General features: G+C 46.2%; 1 protein-coding gene across 1 annotated transcript in view; it reads right to left on the bottom strand.

The window, feature by feature from the left end:
• The window catches only part of inppl1a (inositol polyphosphate phosphatase-like 1a), a 234,805-nt gene that overhangs the window by 15,698 nt on the left and 200,755 nt on the right, over positions 1–18,352 (bottom strand). The window contains exons 21-25 of the mRNA XM_072477475.1: positions 13,195–13,283; positions 12,278–12,365; positions 10,645–10,800; positions 7,088–7,163; positions 3,049–3,186 (exon numbers count right to left, since the gene is read on the bottom strand). Coding sequence (XP_072333576.1) covers positions 3,049–3,186; positions 7,088–7,163; positions 10,645–10,800; positions 12,278–12,365; positions 13,195–13,283 — 547 coding nt within the window. The remainder of the gene's footprint in view (positions 1–3,048; positions 3,187–7,087; positions 7,164–10,644; positions 10,801–12,277; positions 12,366–13,194; positions 13,284–18,352) is intronic.

Raw genomic sequence — 18,352 nt, forward strand, 5'->3', positions numbered from 1 at the left:
ACATACTCTCTTCCACCTTCTTCCGTCAGGAAAAAGATACCAAAGTTTGAGGTCACGTACCAACCGACTCAGAAACAGATTCTTCCCTACTGCCATCAGACTTTTGAATGGACCTACCTCGTATTAAGTTGATCTTTTCTCTACACCTTGCTATAACTGTAACATTATATTCTGCAGTCTCTCCATCCTTCCCTATGTACGGTGTGCATTGTTTGTACAGCAGGCAAGAAACAATACTTTTCACTGTATACTGATACATGTAACAATAATAAATCAAATCAAATCAATACTCCCTGCAGAATTCCCACCTCTGACCTACTCTTGTAGCCACAGTATTTATATGGCTAGTCCAGTTCAGTTTCTGGTCAATGGTAACCCCCAGGATGTTGACAGTGGGGGATTCAGTGATGATAATGCCATTGAATGTCAAGGGGTGATGGTCATTCATGGAATCCATACAATGCAGAAAGAGACCATTCGGCTCATAGAGTCTGCACCAACCCTCCAAAGGAGCACCCTACCTGGATCCACTCCCCCAGCCCAACCCGTAACCTAATCTGCGCATCCCTGGACATTAAGGGGCAATTTAGCATGGTCAATCCATCTAACTCACACATATTAGTGAAACCAGAGCTCTCAAAAGAAACCCACGTAGACATGGGTAAAACGTACAAACTCCACACAGACAAGGCCGGATTAGAATCCCTGGAGCTGTGAGGCAGCAATGCTAACCACTGTGCCGATTAGATAATAATACTAATCTTTATTACTGTCACAAGTAGCCTTACATTAACACTGCAATGAAGTTATTGTGAAAATCCCCTAGTCGCCACATTCCGGCGCCTGTTTGGACACACAGAAGGAGAATTCAGATTGCCCAATTCACTTAACAAACACATCTTTCGGGACTTGTGGGAGGAAACCGGAGCACCCAGAGGAAACCCACGCTGACACGGGGAGAACGTGCAGACTCCACACAGACAGTGTCCCAAGCTGGAATCGAACATGGGACCCTGGCACTGTGAAGCAACAATGCTAATCACTGTGTTACCGTGCCGCCCGATGCTCTCTTGTTGGAGATGGTCATTGCCTGGCACATCTGTGGCGTGAATGTTACTGATCACTTATCAACCCAAGCCTAGATACTGTCCTGGTCTTGCTGCAGATAGACAGACTATCAGTGTCTGAGGAGTCAGGAATGGTACTGAACATTCTGCAATAATCAGTGAACATCCCCACTCTGATGTTACGATGGAGGGAAAGTTATTGATGAAACAGTTGAAGATCGTTGGGCCTAGGACACTCCCCAGAGGAACTCCTGCAGTAATATCACAGGACTGAGGTGATTGACTTCCAACAACTCCTACCATCTTCCTTTGTGCCGAGTATGACTCCAACTAGTGGAGAGTTTCCCTCCTTTCCCCCGACTTTGATTTTGCTAGGGTTCCTAGATGCCACATTTCAAATGCTGCCTTGATGTCAAGGGCAGTCACTCTCACTTCACCTCCAGTGTCCGTGTTAGGTCCAAGGCTGTAAATAGGCTAAGGAGCTTAATGGCCTTGGAGGAACCCAAATTGATGATGGGTGCACAGGTTAGTGGTAAGTGCCACTTGACAGTACTGTTGACCACAACGTTAATGGGAGATAGTGGTGTAATGGTAATGACACTGGACTCGTAATGCAGAGGCCCGGGCTAATATTCAAATGACATGGGTTCAAATCTCACCACGGCAACTGGTGGAATTTAAATTAAATTATTAAAGCTGGAATATAAAGCTAATCTCAGTACTATGAGAACTTGTTGTAAAAACCCATCTGGTTTGCTAGTGTCCTTTAGAGAAGTAAATCTGCCATCCTCATCTGGCCTGGCCTATACGTGCCTCCTGAGGCAACGCAATGTGGTCGACTCTGAAATGCCCTCTGAATTCATCCTGTGTTTTGTGGACAGGGCGTATCTGGGAAACTTTCCACATTGCCAGGTAGCTTGGCAAAGGGAGTTCTGGAGCCCAATCTCAGTTGTTTTTTTTTGTCAGGGCTTACAGCCTTTGCAGTATCTAATGCCTTCAGCTGTTTATTGAGTTTGATTGGTTGAAGACTGGCATCTGCAGTGACCTCTAGTTTCTCAAGGTGTCAAGGGGTATGGGGAGAGTACAAGAGTATAATGTTGAGATAGAGGATCAGCCATGATCATACTGAATGGCGGAGCAGACTAAAAGGGCCAACTGGCCTACTCCTACTTTTAATGTTTCTATGACCTCAGGAGGAGGCCAACATGGATCATCCATTCAGCACTTCTGTCTGAAGGTGATTGCGAATACGTCCACCTTATCTTTTGAACTGACATGCTCAGCTCTCTCCCTCTCCCATCCCTGAATCATAGAATTTACAGGGCAGGAGGACATTCAGCCCATCACGTCTGCACCGGCCCTTGGAAAGAGCACCTGACTCAAGCCCACACCTCCACCCTATCCCCGTAACCCAACTTAATCTTTTTGGACACCAAGGGGCAATTTAGCATGGCCAATCCGCCTAACCCGCACATCTTTGGACTGTGGGAGGAAACCGGAGCACCCGGAGGAAACCCACGCACACACGGGGAGAACGTGCAGACTCCGCACAGACAGTGACCCAAGCCGGGAATCAAACCTGGGACCCTGGAGCTGTGAAGCAACTGTGCTAACCACTGAGCTACCATGCTGAAAATGGGTGTGTTTGTGGAGCCTCCTCTTCTCCTTAGTTTAATTGTTTACCACTATTTTTAACAGGATGTGGCAGGGCTGCAGAACTTTGATCTAATGGGATCGTTCAGCACGGTCTGCAGCATTGTCCCGTATGCAGGTAGTCCTATTTTGCAGCTTCATCAGTTTGGGGCCTCATATCTGGGTATACCCGCAATCCCATTCAAACAGCTGGTTCGCTCACTTGATGCTAAGTGCGGGATATGTTGGGCTACGAGGTTGTAGACTGCAGTGGAATAAAATTCTCCTCTTGCTAATGGCCCACAGTGCTTCTGTAAAAGTGATTCTCCCTCAACCCCATAGCACCTACCTGTCTTCAGCAGCCACTCCAGGAAGTAGAGCTGGTGCACGCCCCGTGGCGATACAGCTGGCTTTCTCAGTCTCGTCACAGTGCTTCCCAAACTGCATTCCCACGTTCTCCACAGAGGCCAGCTTCTTCGAAGTTGTCCTGAAAGGTCACAAACTAAATGTTAATGCTAAAACCATTCAACCACGCCACAACCACCTCTGTGCCAGGCCACCACGGTACTGCTGCTGTGCTCCCAGTGCAAAGCAGTGAGGAAGAAAAGAAAGTTCGGCACAAAGCTTGCAAAGCAACGGGAAAGAAAATGACATTAAATTCAGTTTATTAATTGCGCTTACACACTGGCCCATCCATAGGAGATTTTTTTTCTTGCAAAAAAGGTCGAGGAGAGGGTGCTGAAATTTACGAGAATGACATTAGGGATTTGAGATACGTGGAGGCGTTGGCATTGCCCCCTTTAGAGCAGAGCAGGTCTAGGGGAAAGTCATGAAGGGTTTTAATTGAGTAAATAAGCAGAAACTGTTTCCATTGGCAAGAAGATCAATAACCAGAGGGCACAGATTTCAGATAATTGCCAAAAGAGCCACAGATGGGGCAGCACGGTAGCATTGTGGATAGCACAATTGCGTCACAGCTCCAGGGTACCAGGTTCGATTCCCGGCTTGGGTCACTGTCTTTGCGGAGTCTGCACGTCCTCCCCGTGTGTGCGTGGATTTCCTCCGGGTGCTCTGGTTTCCTCCCACAGTCCAAAGATGTGCAGGTTAGGTGGATTGGCCATGATAAATTGCCCTTGGTGTCCAAAATTGCCCTTAGTGTTGGGTGGAGTTACTGGGTTACGGGGATAGAGTGGAGGTGTTGACCTTGGGTAGGGTGCTCTTTCCGAGGGCCGGTGCAGACCCGATGGGCCGAATGGCCTCCTTCTGCACTGTAAATTCTATGATTCTATGACTTTTTTTTAATGTTTGAGAGGACGGTGGCACAGTGGTAATGTCACTGGAACAGTGATCCAGAGGCCTAGTCCACTGCTCAGGGCCAGATGCCCAGTAATTTAAATTCCATTAAAAAAATCTGGGACATAAAGTTAATCTCCGTGATGGTGACCCCAAAACTATCAATTGTTGTAAAAACCCATCTGGTTCACTCGTGGCCTTTCGGGAAGGAAATCTGCTGTCTTTACCCGGTCTGGCCTACATGTGACTCCAGACCCACAACGATGTGGTTGACTTTCAAGTACTCACAAGAGCAACAAACCCTGGCCCCGCCAGCCATGTCCACATCCCATGAACAAATTTTGCAATAGTTAGGCTGATCTGCTTGAAAGGGCGGTGGCAACAGCTTCAATAGTAACTTTGAAAAGGGAACCGGATAAATACACATAGTAAATACTTGCAGGGCCTACGGAGAAAGGCCAGAGGGAGTGGGACTAATTGAACCTCTTACAAAAAGCTGGCACATGCTAGACAGGCTGAATGGCCTCCCTTCTGTGCTGCATGATTCTATATACAAGTATCACAGAATTTACAGTCTGCACTGGCCCTTGGAAAGAGCACCCTATCCCCATAACCCAGTAACCCCAACCTTTTTTGGACACGAAGGGCAATTTATCATGTCCAATCCACCTGACCTGCACATCTTTGGACTGTGGGGGGAAACCGGAGCACCCGGAGGAAACCCACGTAGACCCGGGGAGAACGTGCAGACTCCACACAGTGGCCCAAGGTGGGAATCGAACCTGGGACCCTGGAGCTGTGAAGCAACTGTGCTAACCACTGTGCTACCGAGCTGTGAGTGAGTAAGTTGCCGTGAGTGAGTAAGTTGGCCCATTGATCAAGAACGGTTGAGTTATCCCCTGATGCAGCATCTAAAATTGATAGATTTTTTTTGTTGCCACCATCACGATATTAAAGTCCATTTCATATCCTGATTTCTGGTGTCAACTGTTTCCGATCTTTAACTGAAACTGCTACAAGTTCTCCATCGATAAAGGAACTTCATTGAACTCAATCGAGTCTCCAGCAAATATACACACAGATCTGCTTTCCAGTCAGAATTATTGGATATTGATCAGCGGCTAGAACATCAACGGATTTTCTCCTTCCTTAACCAAACAATCACACCTAATGTTTAACTTCGTAAACAAGGGCAAGGTGTCGGAAATACACCAGGAGTTGAAAGAAGAGGGGGAAGCGCTGGTAGAAGAGTTGAAGGGTAAATGGGAGGAGGAGCTGGGGGAGGAGATCGAGGAAGGTCTGTGGGCGGATGCCCTAGATAGGGTTAATTCCTCCTCCTCGTGTGCCAGGCTCAGCCTGATACAATTTAAGGTGGTCCACAGAGCGCACTTGACGGGGGAGAGGTTGAGTAGGTTCTTTGGGGTAGAGGACAGATGTGGAAGGTGCTCAGGGAGCCCGGCGAACCATGTCCATATGTTTTGGTCATGCCCGGCACTGGAGGGGTTCTGGAGAGGAGTGGCGGGAGCAATATCTCAGGTGGTGAAAGTCCGGGTCAAGCCAAGCTGGGGGCGAGCAATATTTGGAGTAGTGGACGAACCGGGAGTGCAGGAGGCGAAAGAGGCCGGCATTCTGGCCTTTGCGTCCCTAGTAGCCCGGCGAAGGATCTTGCTAATGTGGAAGGAGGCGAAGCCCCCCAGCCTGGAGGCCTGGATAAATGATATGGCTGGGTTCATAAAGTTGGAGAGGATTAAGTTTGCCTTGAGAGGGTCTGCGCAGGGGTTCTACAGGCGGTGGCAACCGTTCCTAGACTATCTCGCGGAGTGTTAGAGGGAGGTCGGTCAGCAGCAGCAGCAACCTTGGGGGAGGGGGGGGAGGGGAGGGGGGACTGCCTGGGAGGGTGGATGAGCAAGAGATAACATGAAGGGTTGGGGAAACTGGCACGTACGGGTGAGGGCCAGTGTACAAAGCTATGTAAATATATCATTTTGCCATGTATATATCTTGCTCTGCGCGATTTCTCGTTTTTTTTTGTTATGAGGGGGAGGGGGGGTTATTGTTTGTAAGGGAGAAAAATGGTGTTAAAAAACTTTAATAAATATATATTTTTTTAAAAATAAAAAAAACTTCGTAAACTGTCCAAAGGTGCATCACAGAGGCAATTATTTCACACCTAGCCCCAGAGGGAATTACTAAAGCAGGAAACCCTTGGTGAAAAAGGTAGACGGTACACTCTCTCCTCTTAAAGAGACTTAGAAAGGAATCTCAAAGGTTCAGCACCCAGGCAGCTGAAGGTACGGCTACCAATGATGGGGCAATTAAAATCAGGGATGCCCCAGAATGGGGGAAGTGCAGGGATCTCGGACGGTTGTAGGGCTCAGAGGTTGCTGCGACAGGGAAAAGTGAGGCCACAGACAGAGTTGAAGACAAGGGAGGAGAATATAGAATTTGAGGCATTGCTGAACTGGAAGCCAATGTAGTTCAGTGACCACTGGGGTGATGGGTGGATGGGACTTAGCATGCGAGCAAATGTTTGAATGACCGGTGGTTAGCACTGTTGCGTCACAGAGCCAGGGATCCGTGTTCGATTCACAGCATGGCAACTGTTTGTGTGGAGTCTGCACGTTCTCCCAGTGTCTGCGAACAGGCGCCGGAATGTGGTGACTAGGGGCTTTTCACAGTAACCTCATTGCAGTGTTAATGTAAGCCTACCTGTGACACTAATAAAGATTATTATGAGTAGTTTATGGAAAGTGGACGTCAGTCAGCGCAGTATCGGAAGAGTCAGGTCTGGAAGTACCAAAGGCAGGGATCAGAACCTATCGCAGCGGATGGGCCGAGACAACAGTAATTAACATTTTGGTTTTGAATAAAGTTAAAGGATAGTAAATATCCTATTGATTCTTCTCTAAAAGCAGCACAGCCAATCGCTTACATTCTATCACAAGCTTCTCCATCATTGCTCTGCGAAACACCAGCATCCACCTGGATGTTTCCCAAGGCTGCTGTTGCCTCCCCTCAGCTATGGAGGAAGAGGCAATACAAACGGCAGGCAAGACGGTCAAAGCAAAAAAGGATCAGACAAACAGTGACCTTACTTTAAGTCCTGACTCGATCTGGACGCTGGCTTCCCCTTGGCCGCTCCAGTTTCATCTTTGTCGACTCTAATCCATTCTGTGGGACACAAAACAAAAGGGGAGAGATTCAGCTGTGCTGTGATCAGTGCAATATTCTGTCCAGTCAGGATAAATAGACTTAATGAACTACAAATGTGTGCTTAAAAATCTAAACCATTGAACAAGGCAGTGTGGGAATAATGTGGAATTTGGTGGAGATGTTGTACTTCATTGGCACCACCAGATGGTGCTGGAACACAGTAACCAGCACAAAATAATATTTTTCAATAGTATCAGGCAGTGAATCAGCCCACTTGACAAATCAGTGCTTTTCAAGTTCAACGACCTATGCAGCCAAAAGCAGAAAGCAATCTACAAGATTCCACAAACAACATCGAGAGACACTGCCAGCAAATCGAAGGTCCAAAATTAGTGACCTCTTCCTTTCCCTCGACTCTCCGGCCCTCCACAGGAGGTCTCGGAACTCACAGAACTGCATTATTATTCTCATCTGGCCCAAGTCAGAAGGTTGGGCGAGAAAGATGTGGCTGCATTTCAGAGTAAGTAACTAGATGCAGGGAGAGAATCCGACTGGGAACACCACTCCACGGAGATTACAGCATTATGCTGCACGATATCGTCAAGGTGTCAGCCATAGCTCAGTGGTGGCATTCTCACCTGTTAGGAAATTGTCAGTTTAAGCCCCACTCGAGAGATGTGGCGGCAAAATTCTAGGCTGACATTCAGTGCAGTACTGAGAGTCCCAATGATGCGGGTAATTCTCCCAATGCCCCAGCCAGCATTTAATCAAAGTCAGACACATCGAATGATCATTCCACCAAAATGCTGGAAAATTTTAATGCATGCAAATTGACTACCAAATGCCAACACAAAAATTAATGGATTTCACAGCAATTAATTTGATACAAAATGTTCTGAGAATCTTTGAAGGACACAATCAGGCACTTTGTGCTTTGTACTGTATTCCAGCTACTCGATATCTTACGGTGACATATTGATAACGTTACTGGACCAGTAATCCAGAGATCATGGTTCGGGTTTTCACAGCAGGGTCGGGAACCCAAAGTCCAGATGGTTTCCAGCTTGTGATCCCATGCTGTAATTACCCCTGCCTTGACGAAGAGAGGAAGCAGTTTCTGCGAGAGTCAGCAGAACAAATGCTCATAGAAGTGGCCATACAGCCAGAAGGGTAAGAAGCACGATCCAGCATGAGATCCCAGGCCCCGATAACTTTCACTGCATAAAAACTTTCACCTCTCCCTGCTTTGAACCCAACACTATGCTCTAACATCACCATACTGTGGATTCATCAAATTCACATTTAAAAACTGTGTTCTTACCCTCTCCAGCCTGTTAACAAGCTCAAGGAGCTTAATGAGCCATTGATTGGAAGCAAATGGGTTCCACAAACTATCCCTTCCTACCCTCCATTTGAAAGTCGAAGCCCGTTCCAGAGCTCTCAGGAGATAGAGACGTCCTCCTGTAATGCAATTTTGAAAACACACACGCACCCATTCCCAACCTGCTGACAAGGAAAGTTCCCGCCCCACGAGTTCAAATCCTGTCCTGCCATTTCCAAAAAAATTGGAAATGAAAAGCTGGCATCATCTATAAGCAATGTTAAAATAATCGAACTATTCACAAATGTCCTCGCGGAAAGGAAATCCCCCGCCTTTCCTGTGTGTGTAAACTCCAGCCCCACACTAACTTGGTTGGTCCAGCAAGCCCCTCAGATGCAACTAGGGTTGGTTAAAAGTGCCAGGTTTCCCAGCAACTTCCACAACCATAGAACACATTGAAACACCGAAACATGTAACACATGTCCATACATCTATAACATGAGCACAGGCGAGAACTGCTCACTCAATTCCGGGGCTGGTTTAGCACAGGGCTAAATCGCTGGCTTTGAAAGCAGACCAAGGCAGGCCAGCAGCCCGGTTCAATTCTCGTACCAGCCTCCCCGAACAGGCGCCAGAATGTGGCGACTAGGGGCTTTTCACAGTAACTTCATTTGAAGCCTACTTGTGACAATAAGCGAATTTCATTTCATTCTTTACCTCCAATCTTGTTTCACAACTGTGTTCTTCTCTTGAAATAATACAATGAAAAGCTCCAAAGCTCTGCATTTGCAACAAATGTCAGCCTGTTTTATTGTTTTTTTTATGCATTAAATATAAATATTAAAAGTCTGCATATATTTCCTATCAATTTTTCCACTATAAAGCTATGTTCACATTCATAATGAAAACTGCTATGTAAACCTGTCACACTGCTCTGCTGTGGTGATGTGACAAGTTTACATAGGTAGTTTTCATTATAAATCTAGCCAAAGGAAATTCCAATGACAATGAGGGACAGAATGAGGCAGTGTTATTTTTAAAAGCCCCCAGAGAATTTTAAAGTCAATCAAGAGGGGGTAGTTTTCATTATAAATGTGGCCCAAGGAATTTCTAATGATAAGGAAGGACAGCATGAGGCCATATTATAGTTCCCTAGTCCCCTAGTTCCCAAGTCCCTAAAGAGCTTTTAAGTCAATTCTGAGGGGCCAGTAACTCATTGTGTGCGGCTCTCGTCGACGTTTATTCATTAGAAAATGCTGCATAGATGCAGGAGTTTCAAGAGAGACAACGCAACGCTGGTGAAACATAAAACTTATAAAACTGACATGGACAGAGCCAACTGAGACAGAGCATTTTTAAACAGAGTTCAAAGTGATGCCACATCACGAGTCTTTCAATCATGGTTGGCTGGTTTCCCAGAACTTGGGGGGGGGGGAATAACTGCCAGGAAGTGTCCTCTGCTTCTCCTGTGGGAGTGGGAAAGTGACACTTGAACTCATTCATTCACAATAAAAAATCCACAGAATGCAAAGAAAACCAGGGTTGGTTCCAATGCCATAGAATTTCACAGCATTGGAATGGCCCATTAGACTTAGTTGGTCCATGCAGTTTGTTTAGGTTTCAAATGAGGCTGCGCCCACCCCGTATCCTCTACCTATCAGCATACGCTTATGGTTTGGCCTACTTTCTCCAACCTGGTAGTTTACCCCATACATCCCGTAACCTGAAGGTACAAACTGATGCAAGGGCAGTTCTCCAGTCGCTGGCCACCTTCCTATTAACTCTCACCGCCAGTCCCGCCAACCCCCCCAACCGAATGGCGACTCGAGCCTGTGAGCCGTGACAGAAAAGCAACTGCAGAGTATTGGAGCCTTGTCCTCGCCTGTCAGGACAGGCAGCTGCCAGAATAGAAGCACAACTTCGACTGGTTAATCCTAGATGTTGAAAAAGAGAACGTCACACAAACCACTCTGCCCTTTACAAACAAAAAGGACAAACACCTGAAACCATTCAGAATCAACACACAGCTGACAGTCAGCTATAACCACAGTCTTCCTTTTAAATAGGGCAGCTTCAGGCCCACTCAGACAACAGAGCCTACAGACTCATCAAAAGCTGTATTAAACACGGGCTTCTAAACCAAACCACACAGATTGCTGGGGCTGTTGCACTACGCACCGTAAAGGCGCTCCCGAGTTCCAATTCTCTCTGCGGGCACTCGAACCTTCATGGACCCGCGGATGTTGCCCGTTTCCTCGCCCCTGTGTGACAGTGAGGTCAGGAACTGTTGGGCGGTGCTGCCAATCATTGACTTCAGTGCAATACAGCATTCTCCTGCGGGGGAACAAAAGGCACCAGGAGATGGTATTAAAATGAGGGACATGGCATCAAATAGAAGAACGTAATTGAACATCAATCACACCTTCAGCTGGGGCTCAGGCTGCTACCGCTCTCTGCTCACAGTAAGAAACTCTTGGGTTCTAATCTGGGCTGGCACTTATCTGCAGTACGGAGAAAGTGGAACAGAAGGCATGCCACATGGTTGGGGGGTTAGTACGGAGGGTGCGCCACACGATCGGAGGGTTAGTTTGGGGGGGGGGGGGGGGGGGGGGGGGGGGAGGTGCGCACTGCACTATAGAATTAGCCATCTTTCGGGTCTGACAATAAACAGAAACACTGTTTGCCTTTTCTGGTGAATGTAAAAGATGCCATGACACTATTTAGATAAACAGGAAGCAGTTCTCCTGGTACGTGACAGAATCTACCCCTCAAACAACCTCATCAGAATGAGATTAGCATGGGGACAACCATGCAGTTGAATAGTGTGCTTAACATTGAAGAACACAAGGTACTTCGCAAGGGAAATAGCAACCAAGGTAGAGAAGGCGACTGTGTACAGGTGACTAAAAGTTTAATCAGAGACAAATCCCGAAGGGTTCGAGTAAATTCTAGTCAAGAGATCCTAGGTAACAGAAGGTATGGTTGCCAATGGTGGACTGAGAGGTGGGACATTACAAAGAGGTGAGAGTTATTGAGCAGAGTTTACAGGTATAAAAGGAGGTTACAGATATTACACAGGATATACCAAACAGAAATAGGCCACTTGGCCGAAACAATCCTTGTTGACGTTTGCTCTCCACTTGAGCCTCCTCTCCTTCCTCATTTAATTCCATCAGCAATATTCTGGACCCTCTCTTCCCTCATATGGTTGTCCAGCTTCCCCGTAAATGCAAACTATTCCCTGTGGTAATGAATTCCACATTCTCCCGGTAAGGACGTTTCCTTTGATTTACCTATTGGATTTCTTGGTAACTATTGGTGGCCTCTCATATCAACTGATGCCCAGAAGAAGGGTTTTTCTCCACAAGGGACAAGGTACAAGAAAGCAAGGCGGAGAGTTATGCTCTTGTCGTAGCATAAGCTGCTTCCTTGATGTGCACTCTGACAAAGGAAGGTTCAGACTTGGAGATAGCTTTAACACATTTATTAAACTATCAACAATTCTCCTACTTGGATTCAATGCTACAGTTAACAGCCTGATTTGGAAACCCTCTGGAGTAGCCCAGCAAGCCACTCAGTTCAAGGGCAATTAGGGATGGGCAATAAGTGCTGGCCAAGCCAGCGCGCCCACATCAGTGATTGAATAAAACAAAAAAGTGAACCACGTAGTGTGGGACTGGAGTCACATGGAGGCCAGATTGGGTCGGGCTGGCAGATTCCCTTCACCCACATTCCGAGCAGCACTGTAAAGGGGTGAAGCAGAATGCCTCCAGTTTGCCCCAGTGCACCCTCCAACACTGGCACCACTCACCGTAAGATTCGTAACCATCCACGGATTTGACTGTGAGGAGGAGGTGCTGGTCCTGAAGGTACTCGATATCCGACAGAATTGGCTTCAGCTTTAAAACAAAATAGATGCATCATTCCTGTTCTGAATGATAACTTGGCCATATGTTCCATGATATATTATAATTCTGCCCTGTCACTAGATATAGTTAGTACGCTGGCATCTATATCTTTCAGGGAAGACAATGGCATTTCAAGTCAGTATAGTTTAATGATGGAATATACTCAGAGTCAGAAGGCTGTGGGTTCCAGTCCCGCCCCAGCGACTCGAGCACAAAATCCAGGCTGCTCTCCAGCGAATTACTGAGGGAGTGCTGCACTGTCAGAGGTGTACCGTCTCATCCAAAACACGATATCCAGGTACTGGATGGAACATATCCCATGACCATAATTACGAACAAGAGCAAGGGAGCTCCCCCAACATTCTGGCCAACATTTATCCCTCAATCAACAGCACAAAAAACAGATGGTCCGGGTCATTGTCACATGCTAATAGGGAGCATGCTGTGTGCAAATTGGCTACTGCATTTCCCACATTGCAACAATGACTACAATTAATAAATTACGACATTGTAAATCGTTTTGGGTCGCTGCAAGGGGTTTATGTAAAAGCAAGTCATTTCCTTCTCAACCCCATCTACCCATCTTCTCATCATAAATCTCAAATCCCACCTACCCACTTTCTTCCCATATCTTGCTGCTGTTTGTGGAAGCTTTCAGATGCACATCAGTGCTACTGATGTGAGCTGCAGCAGTGACAACACTCCCAAGATCATGAAAGGCATTGTTACAAAGGTAATTCTTTTTTCTGCCGTAAACAAGCATTAGATACAGCAAGACAGCACATGGCCTGCAGAAAGAGAAGCTGCCTGTTTGAGTTACCGTTGGGAGTTGCCTTGAAGACCAGCCAACCTTCAGAAACTTGATGTTGTCACTGCTCTGTGTATCGTTTTCTGAACTTTTCCTGAATTCTGCAACGGAACAAGGGAACCAGGTGGTAAGTTATTTTCCTCCACTCCTGATCTTGTGGACCTTTCATCCTAGCTAGCAAGCAACGTGAGCCTGAATAGTGAATGTTGGCAGGATATTCTACTTGGGTGGGAGGAAAGGTGAGCCGGAGGGAGCTGGTGGAGGAAAATGGAGTGGGGGGTTAAGGGAAGTGGAGAGGAGCAAGCACACATCAAAGCAGTTCCCACCCTCTCCAGTCTTCTTCCAACATCCGGGCCCTCTATGCTCTGGCAAAGAGCCTGTCATTCCAGATGTCAAGCCTCATTTCGCTGCTGCTTCATTGGTATCAAGGTCAACCACGGTTAGGAGCCAAAAATTACATTCTACAGGACCAGAGGGTTGCAGTGTGCCTAGCAGCAAGATGGGATACTGCTTTGAGAATTTGTTATTGAGCAACAAAAGAACAAGTATGGGGGCCAACGATAAGATGGGTCACACTGTGATTGGGATGAGGGAGTTAAGATGATCAGCTACAGTAAGGTCAGGGTCACATGTAGAGATAGAAATGGAGTTAAATTGGTCACCTCACATTTGTTTAGAGAAGGGGGACTACAAGGTGGTAAGTTATTTTCCTCCCCTCCTGATCCCAACTGGTTGGAGTGTTTTGTGCAGGTGGGGGAACTGGACAGGGCTCGTGTTTCCTACGGCTGAACAAGAAAGGACAGCTGAAAGGAGGGACATTGGAAGAGTAGTTGCAGCTATATCGTAATGACTGAAGTTCTCTCCGAAACATACAACCTCTGCATACAAACAATATAACAGGCACAGCATGGTATTTATGAATAACGCAGCAAAGTTGGTTCGACCAAGATATTAAGCACGGTAGCACAGTGGTTAGCACTGTTGCATCACAGCGCCAGGGTCCCGGGTCGATTCCCAGCTTGGGTCACTTTGCGGAGTCTGCACGTTCTCCCCGTGTCTGCCTGGGTTTCCTCCCACAAGTCCCAAAACAGACACTCTGTTAGGTGAATTGGACATTCTGAATTCTCCCTCTGTGTACCTGAATAGGCGCCGTAGTGTGGCGACTAGGGGATCTTCACAGTGACTTCATTGCAGTGTTAATATAATCACAGAATCATTGAATTTACAGTGCAGAAGGAGGCCATTCGGCCCATCGTGACTGCACCGGCCCTTGGAAAGAGCACCCTACCCAAGCCGACACCATCACTCTATCCCCATAACCCAGTAACCCCACCCAACCTTTTTGGACACAAAGGTCAATTTAGCATAGCCGATCCACCAAACCTGCACATCTTTGGACTACTTGTGACACTAATAAAAAATATTATCATGCTTACGCTGATTGCTATTCAAGTGTGAGTGATGCTTACGTGAACATAGAACAATACAGCACAGAACAGGCCCTTAGGCCCACGATGTTGTGCCGAACTTTTGTCCTAGATTAAGAACAAATCAATCTACACCCCAGCATTCTACCGTAATCCATGTACCTATCCAATAGCCGCTTGAAGGTCCCTAATGTTTCCGACTCAACTACTTCCACAGGCAGTGCATTCCATGCCCCCACTACTCTCTGGGTAAAGAACCTACCTCTGACATCCCCCCTATATCTTCCACCATTCACCTTAAATTTATGTCCCCTTGTAATGGTTTGTTCTACCTGAGGAAAAAGTCTCTGACTGTCTACTTATCTATTCCCCTGATCATCTTATAAACCTCCATCAAGTCGCCCCTCATCCTTCTCCGTTCTAATGAGAAAAGGCCTAGCACCCTCAACCTTTCCTCGTAAGACCTACTCTCCATTCCAGGCAACAAGACTTGCTGTTATCAGATTTAGAAACCTCAAGTTCACAAAGAAAAGTACACTTAATGAAACAAATCACCAAATTGCAGTTCCAATTCAAAAGCAGCTTTCAGGTCACAGAGCAGACAGGATTTGGCTCCAACTCTCAGTTGCACTTCAAAGGCATCATTTTACATCCCCTTCACTCCTCAGCCATCCCACCAGAGTAAATTACTGTGTCAGCCAGTTTTCTTCTTCTAAAAAAAAATTCAGTGTACCCAATTCATTTTTCCAATTAAGGGGCAATTTAGTGTGGCCAATCCACCTACCCTGCACATCTTTGGGTTGTGAAGGCGAAACCCACGCAACCACAGGGAGAATGTGCAAACTCCACACGGACAGTGACCCAGAGCCGGGATCGAACCTGGGACCTCGGCGCCGTGAGGCAGCAGGGCTAACCCACTGTGCCACCGTGCTGCCTCAGCCAGCTTTCTATCCATCTCAAGACACTTGTAGTTTTAATTTACGCGAATTATGGCAGACAGAGTTTTACATGTAACATCAAAAACAATTGCAATCTCTGAACTTCGCATCAAACTACGTTAGTCTCCTTAGCCCAGCAGGACCATCTCCAGCAACAATAAAGTAATTATAGAATACACATTATGTGCATGCCACGATCCAAGTTATTTACAGCGATTAACAGGGAAATGCCCCAATCATCTCCATTATGGCACGGTCTAACCTTGTAACTTTGGTTATATTATTCATTTTCAGAAACATTGGCATTGTTGGTATTAATGGTCCAATCCCTAGCTACCCTAACAAGGTGAGAGTGGGCCACTGCTGTCTTGAGCTGAGCAGCGATTTGATACAACTCAGGTATTCCGCTAGAGCAGTTCATAGGGAGGGGTGGTTAAGAGTCAACTATGTTGTTGTGGGGCTGAATTCACGTGGCTCGGATCAGATATAAACAACACGTCAAAGGTCCAGTGAACCACTTGAGGTTTTTATGGCCTCAGTCCAGCAGCTTCATGGCCACTTTCACTTTGAAGATTGAGGACTTTTGATATAAAACGCATCATCGGTTTCAAAGATCTGCACCTGGGCCTCCGTATTCGCTGATTTGGCGTTTTTAATGTGGAACCTGGAACTCGGGGAGACACCTGACTAAATAATAAGAGGATCGGTAAAAATAGGTTAAAAAAGGAGGGCGACCTGAAATACATAGAAACATACATCGGAAAAAAGGACGGGGCCATTCAGCCCTTCGAGCCTGCTCCGCCGTTCATTATGATCATGGCTGATCAAGTTCAATACCCTGATCTCGCCTTGCCCTCCATATCCCTTTAGTCCCAAGAGCAATATTTAATTCCTTCTTGAAATTACACAACATTTTGGTCTCTACTTTCTGCAGTAGTGAATTCCACAGATTCACCACTCTCTGGGTGAAGAAATTTCTCCTCACCTCAGTCCTAAAATGTTTAAACTCCAATGAATATAACCCTAACAACTTAGTCTCTTCCTCATACGAGGCTCGTTTAGCACAGTGGGCTAAACAGCTGGCTTGTAATGTAGAACAAGGCAGCAGCATGGGTTCAATTCCCGTACCAGCCTCCCCGAACAGGCACCGGAATGTGGGGACTAGGGGCTTTTCACAGTAACTTCATTGAAGCCTACTTGTGACAATAAGCAATTATTATTATCCCAGGAATCAGCCTGGTCAACTTTCGCTGCCCTCCCTCCATAGCAAGAACATCCTTCCTCAGGTAAGGACACCAAAACTACACACAATACTCCAGGTGTGGCCGCACCAATGCCCTACACAATTGCAGTAAAACATCCCTATTCCTATACTGAAACCCTCTCGCTACGAGGGCCAACATACTATTTTTGCCTTCTTTATTGCCTGCTGTACCTGCTCGCTTACTTTCAGCGACTGATGCATGAGGACACCAAGGTCTCACTGAGTGTCCACCTCTCTCAATTTACAACCATTCAAATAATAATCTGCCTTCCTATTTTTGCTACCGAAGTGAATAATCTCACATTTATTCACAGTATACTGCATCTGCCATGCATGTGCCCCCTCATTCAGCCTATCCAAATCAGGCTGAAGTATCTCTACATCCTCCTTGCAACTCACCCTCCCACCTGACTTTGTATCATCTGCAAATTTGGAGATTATACAGTTAGTTCCCTCGTCCAAATCATTAACATATAATGTGAACAGCTGGGGTCTCAGCACAGATCCCTGCGGTACCCCACTAGTCACTGCCTGCCAGAAAAAGTTCCATTTATTCCAACTCTTCGCTTCCGGTCTGCTAACCAGCTTTCTATCCATCTGAAGGCACCATCCGCAATCCCATATGCTTTAACTTTACATAGTAATCTGCTATGAGACCTTGTCAAAAGCCTTCTGAAAGTCTAAATAAACCACATACACCTGTTCTCCCTGGTCAACTTTATGAGTTACATCTTCAAAGAATTCTATTAGATTTGTCAAGCATGATTTCCTTTTCATAAATCCATACTGACTTAGTCTGATTCCAAGACTGCTTTCCAAATGCTCTGCAATGAAATCCTTGAGAATGGACTGTAGCAACGCAACGTCCCTACTTCCGACGTTAGGCTCACTGGTCTATTGTTCCCAGTTTTCTCTCTACCTCCTTTTTGAATAGCGGGGTTACATTCTCTACCCTCCAATCTGTAGGAACCATTCCAGAGTCCAAAGAAATTTGGAAAATGACCACCAACGAATCTACTATTTCTTTTTAAAAATAAATTTGGCGTACGCAATTAATTTTTTCCAATTAAGGGGCAATTTACCTGCACATCTTTGGGTTGTGGGAGCGAAACCCACGCAAACACAGGGAGAATGTGCAAACTCCACACGGATGGATCTACTATTTCTAGGGCCACTTCCTTAAGTACTCTGGGATGAAGATGATAAGGCCCTGGAGATATATCCGCATTCAATCCCCCATTAATTTCCCCAAAACCATTCCTCTACTAATACTGATTTCCTTCAGCTCCTCACTAAAATTTGTGTTTCTCAGAACTTCCAGTACATTATTAGTTTCTTCCTTTGTGAAGACAGAAGCAAAGTATGAATTTAGTTCCTCAGCCATTTCGTTCCCCTTTTGAATTCCCCCGTTTTTGACTGTGATTATTTTTTGTCAATCCTTTTCTCTTTGCACACTTCTATAGTCAGTTTTTATGTCCCCGCTAATTTACTTACATATTGTATTTTCCCCTTCTTAAACAATCCCTTGGTCTGCCTTTGCT

The sequence above is a fragment of the Scyliorhinus torazame genome, chromosome 15, assembly GCF_047496885.1.
Source record: "Scyliorhinus torazame isolate Kashiwa2021f chromosome 15, sScyTor2.1, whole genome shotgun sequence".
Classification (NCBI taxonomy): Eukaryota; Metazoa; Chordata; class Chondrichthyes; order Carcharhiniformes; family Scyliorhinidae; genus Scyliorhinus; species Scyliorhinus torazame.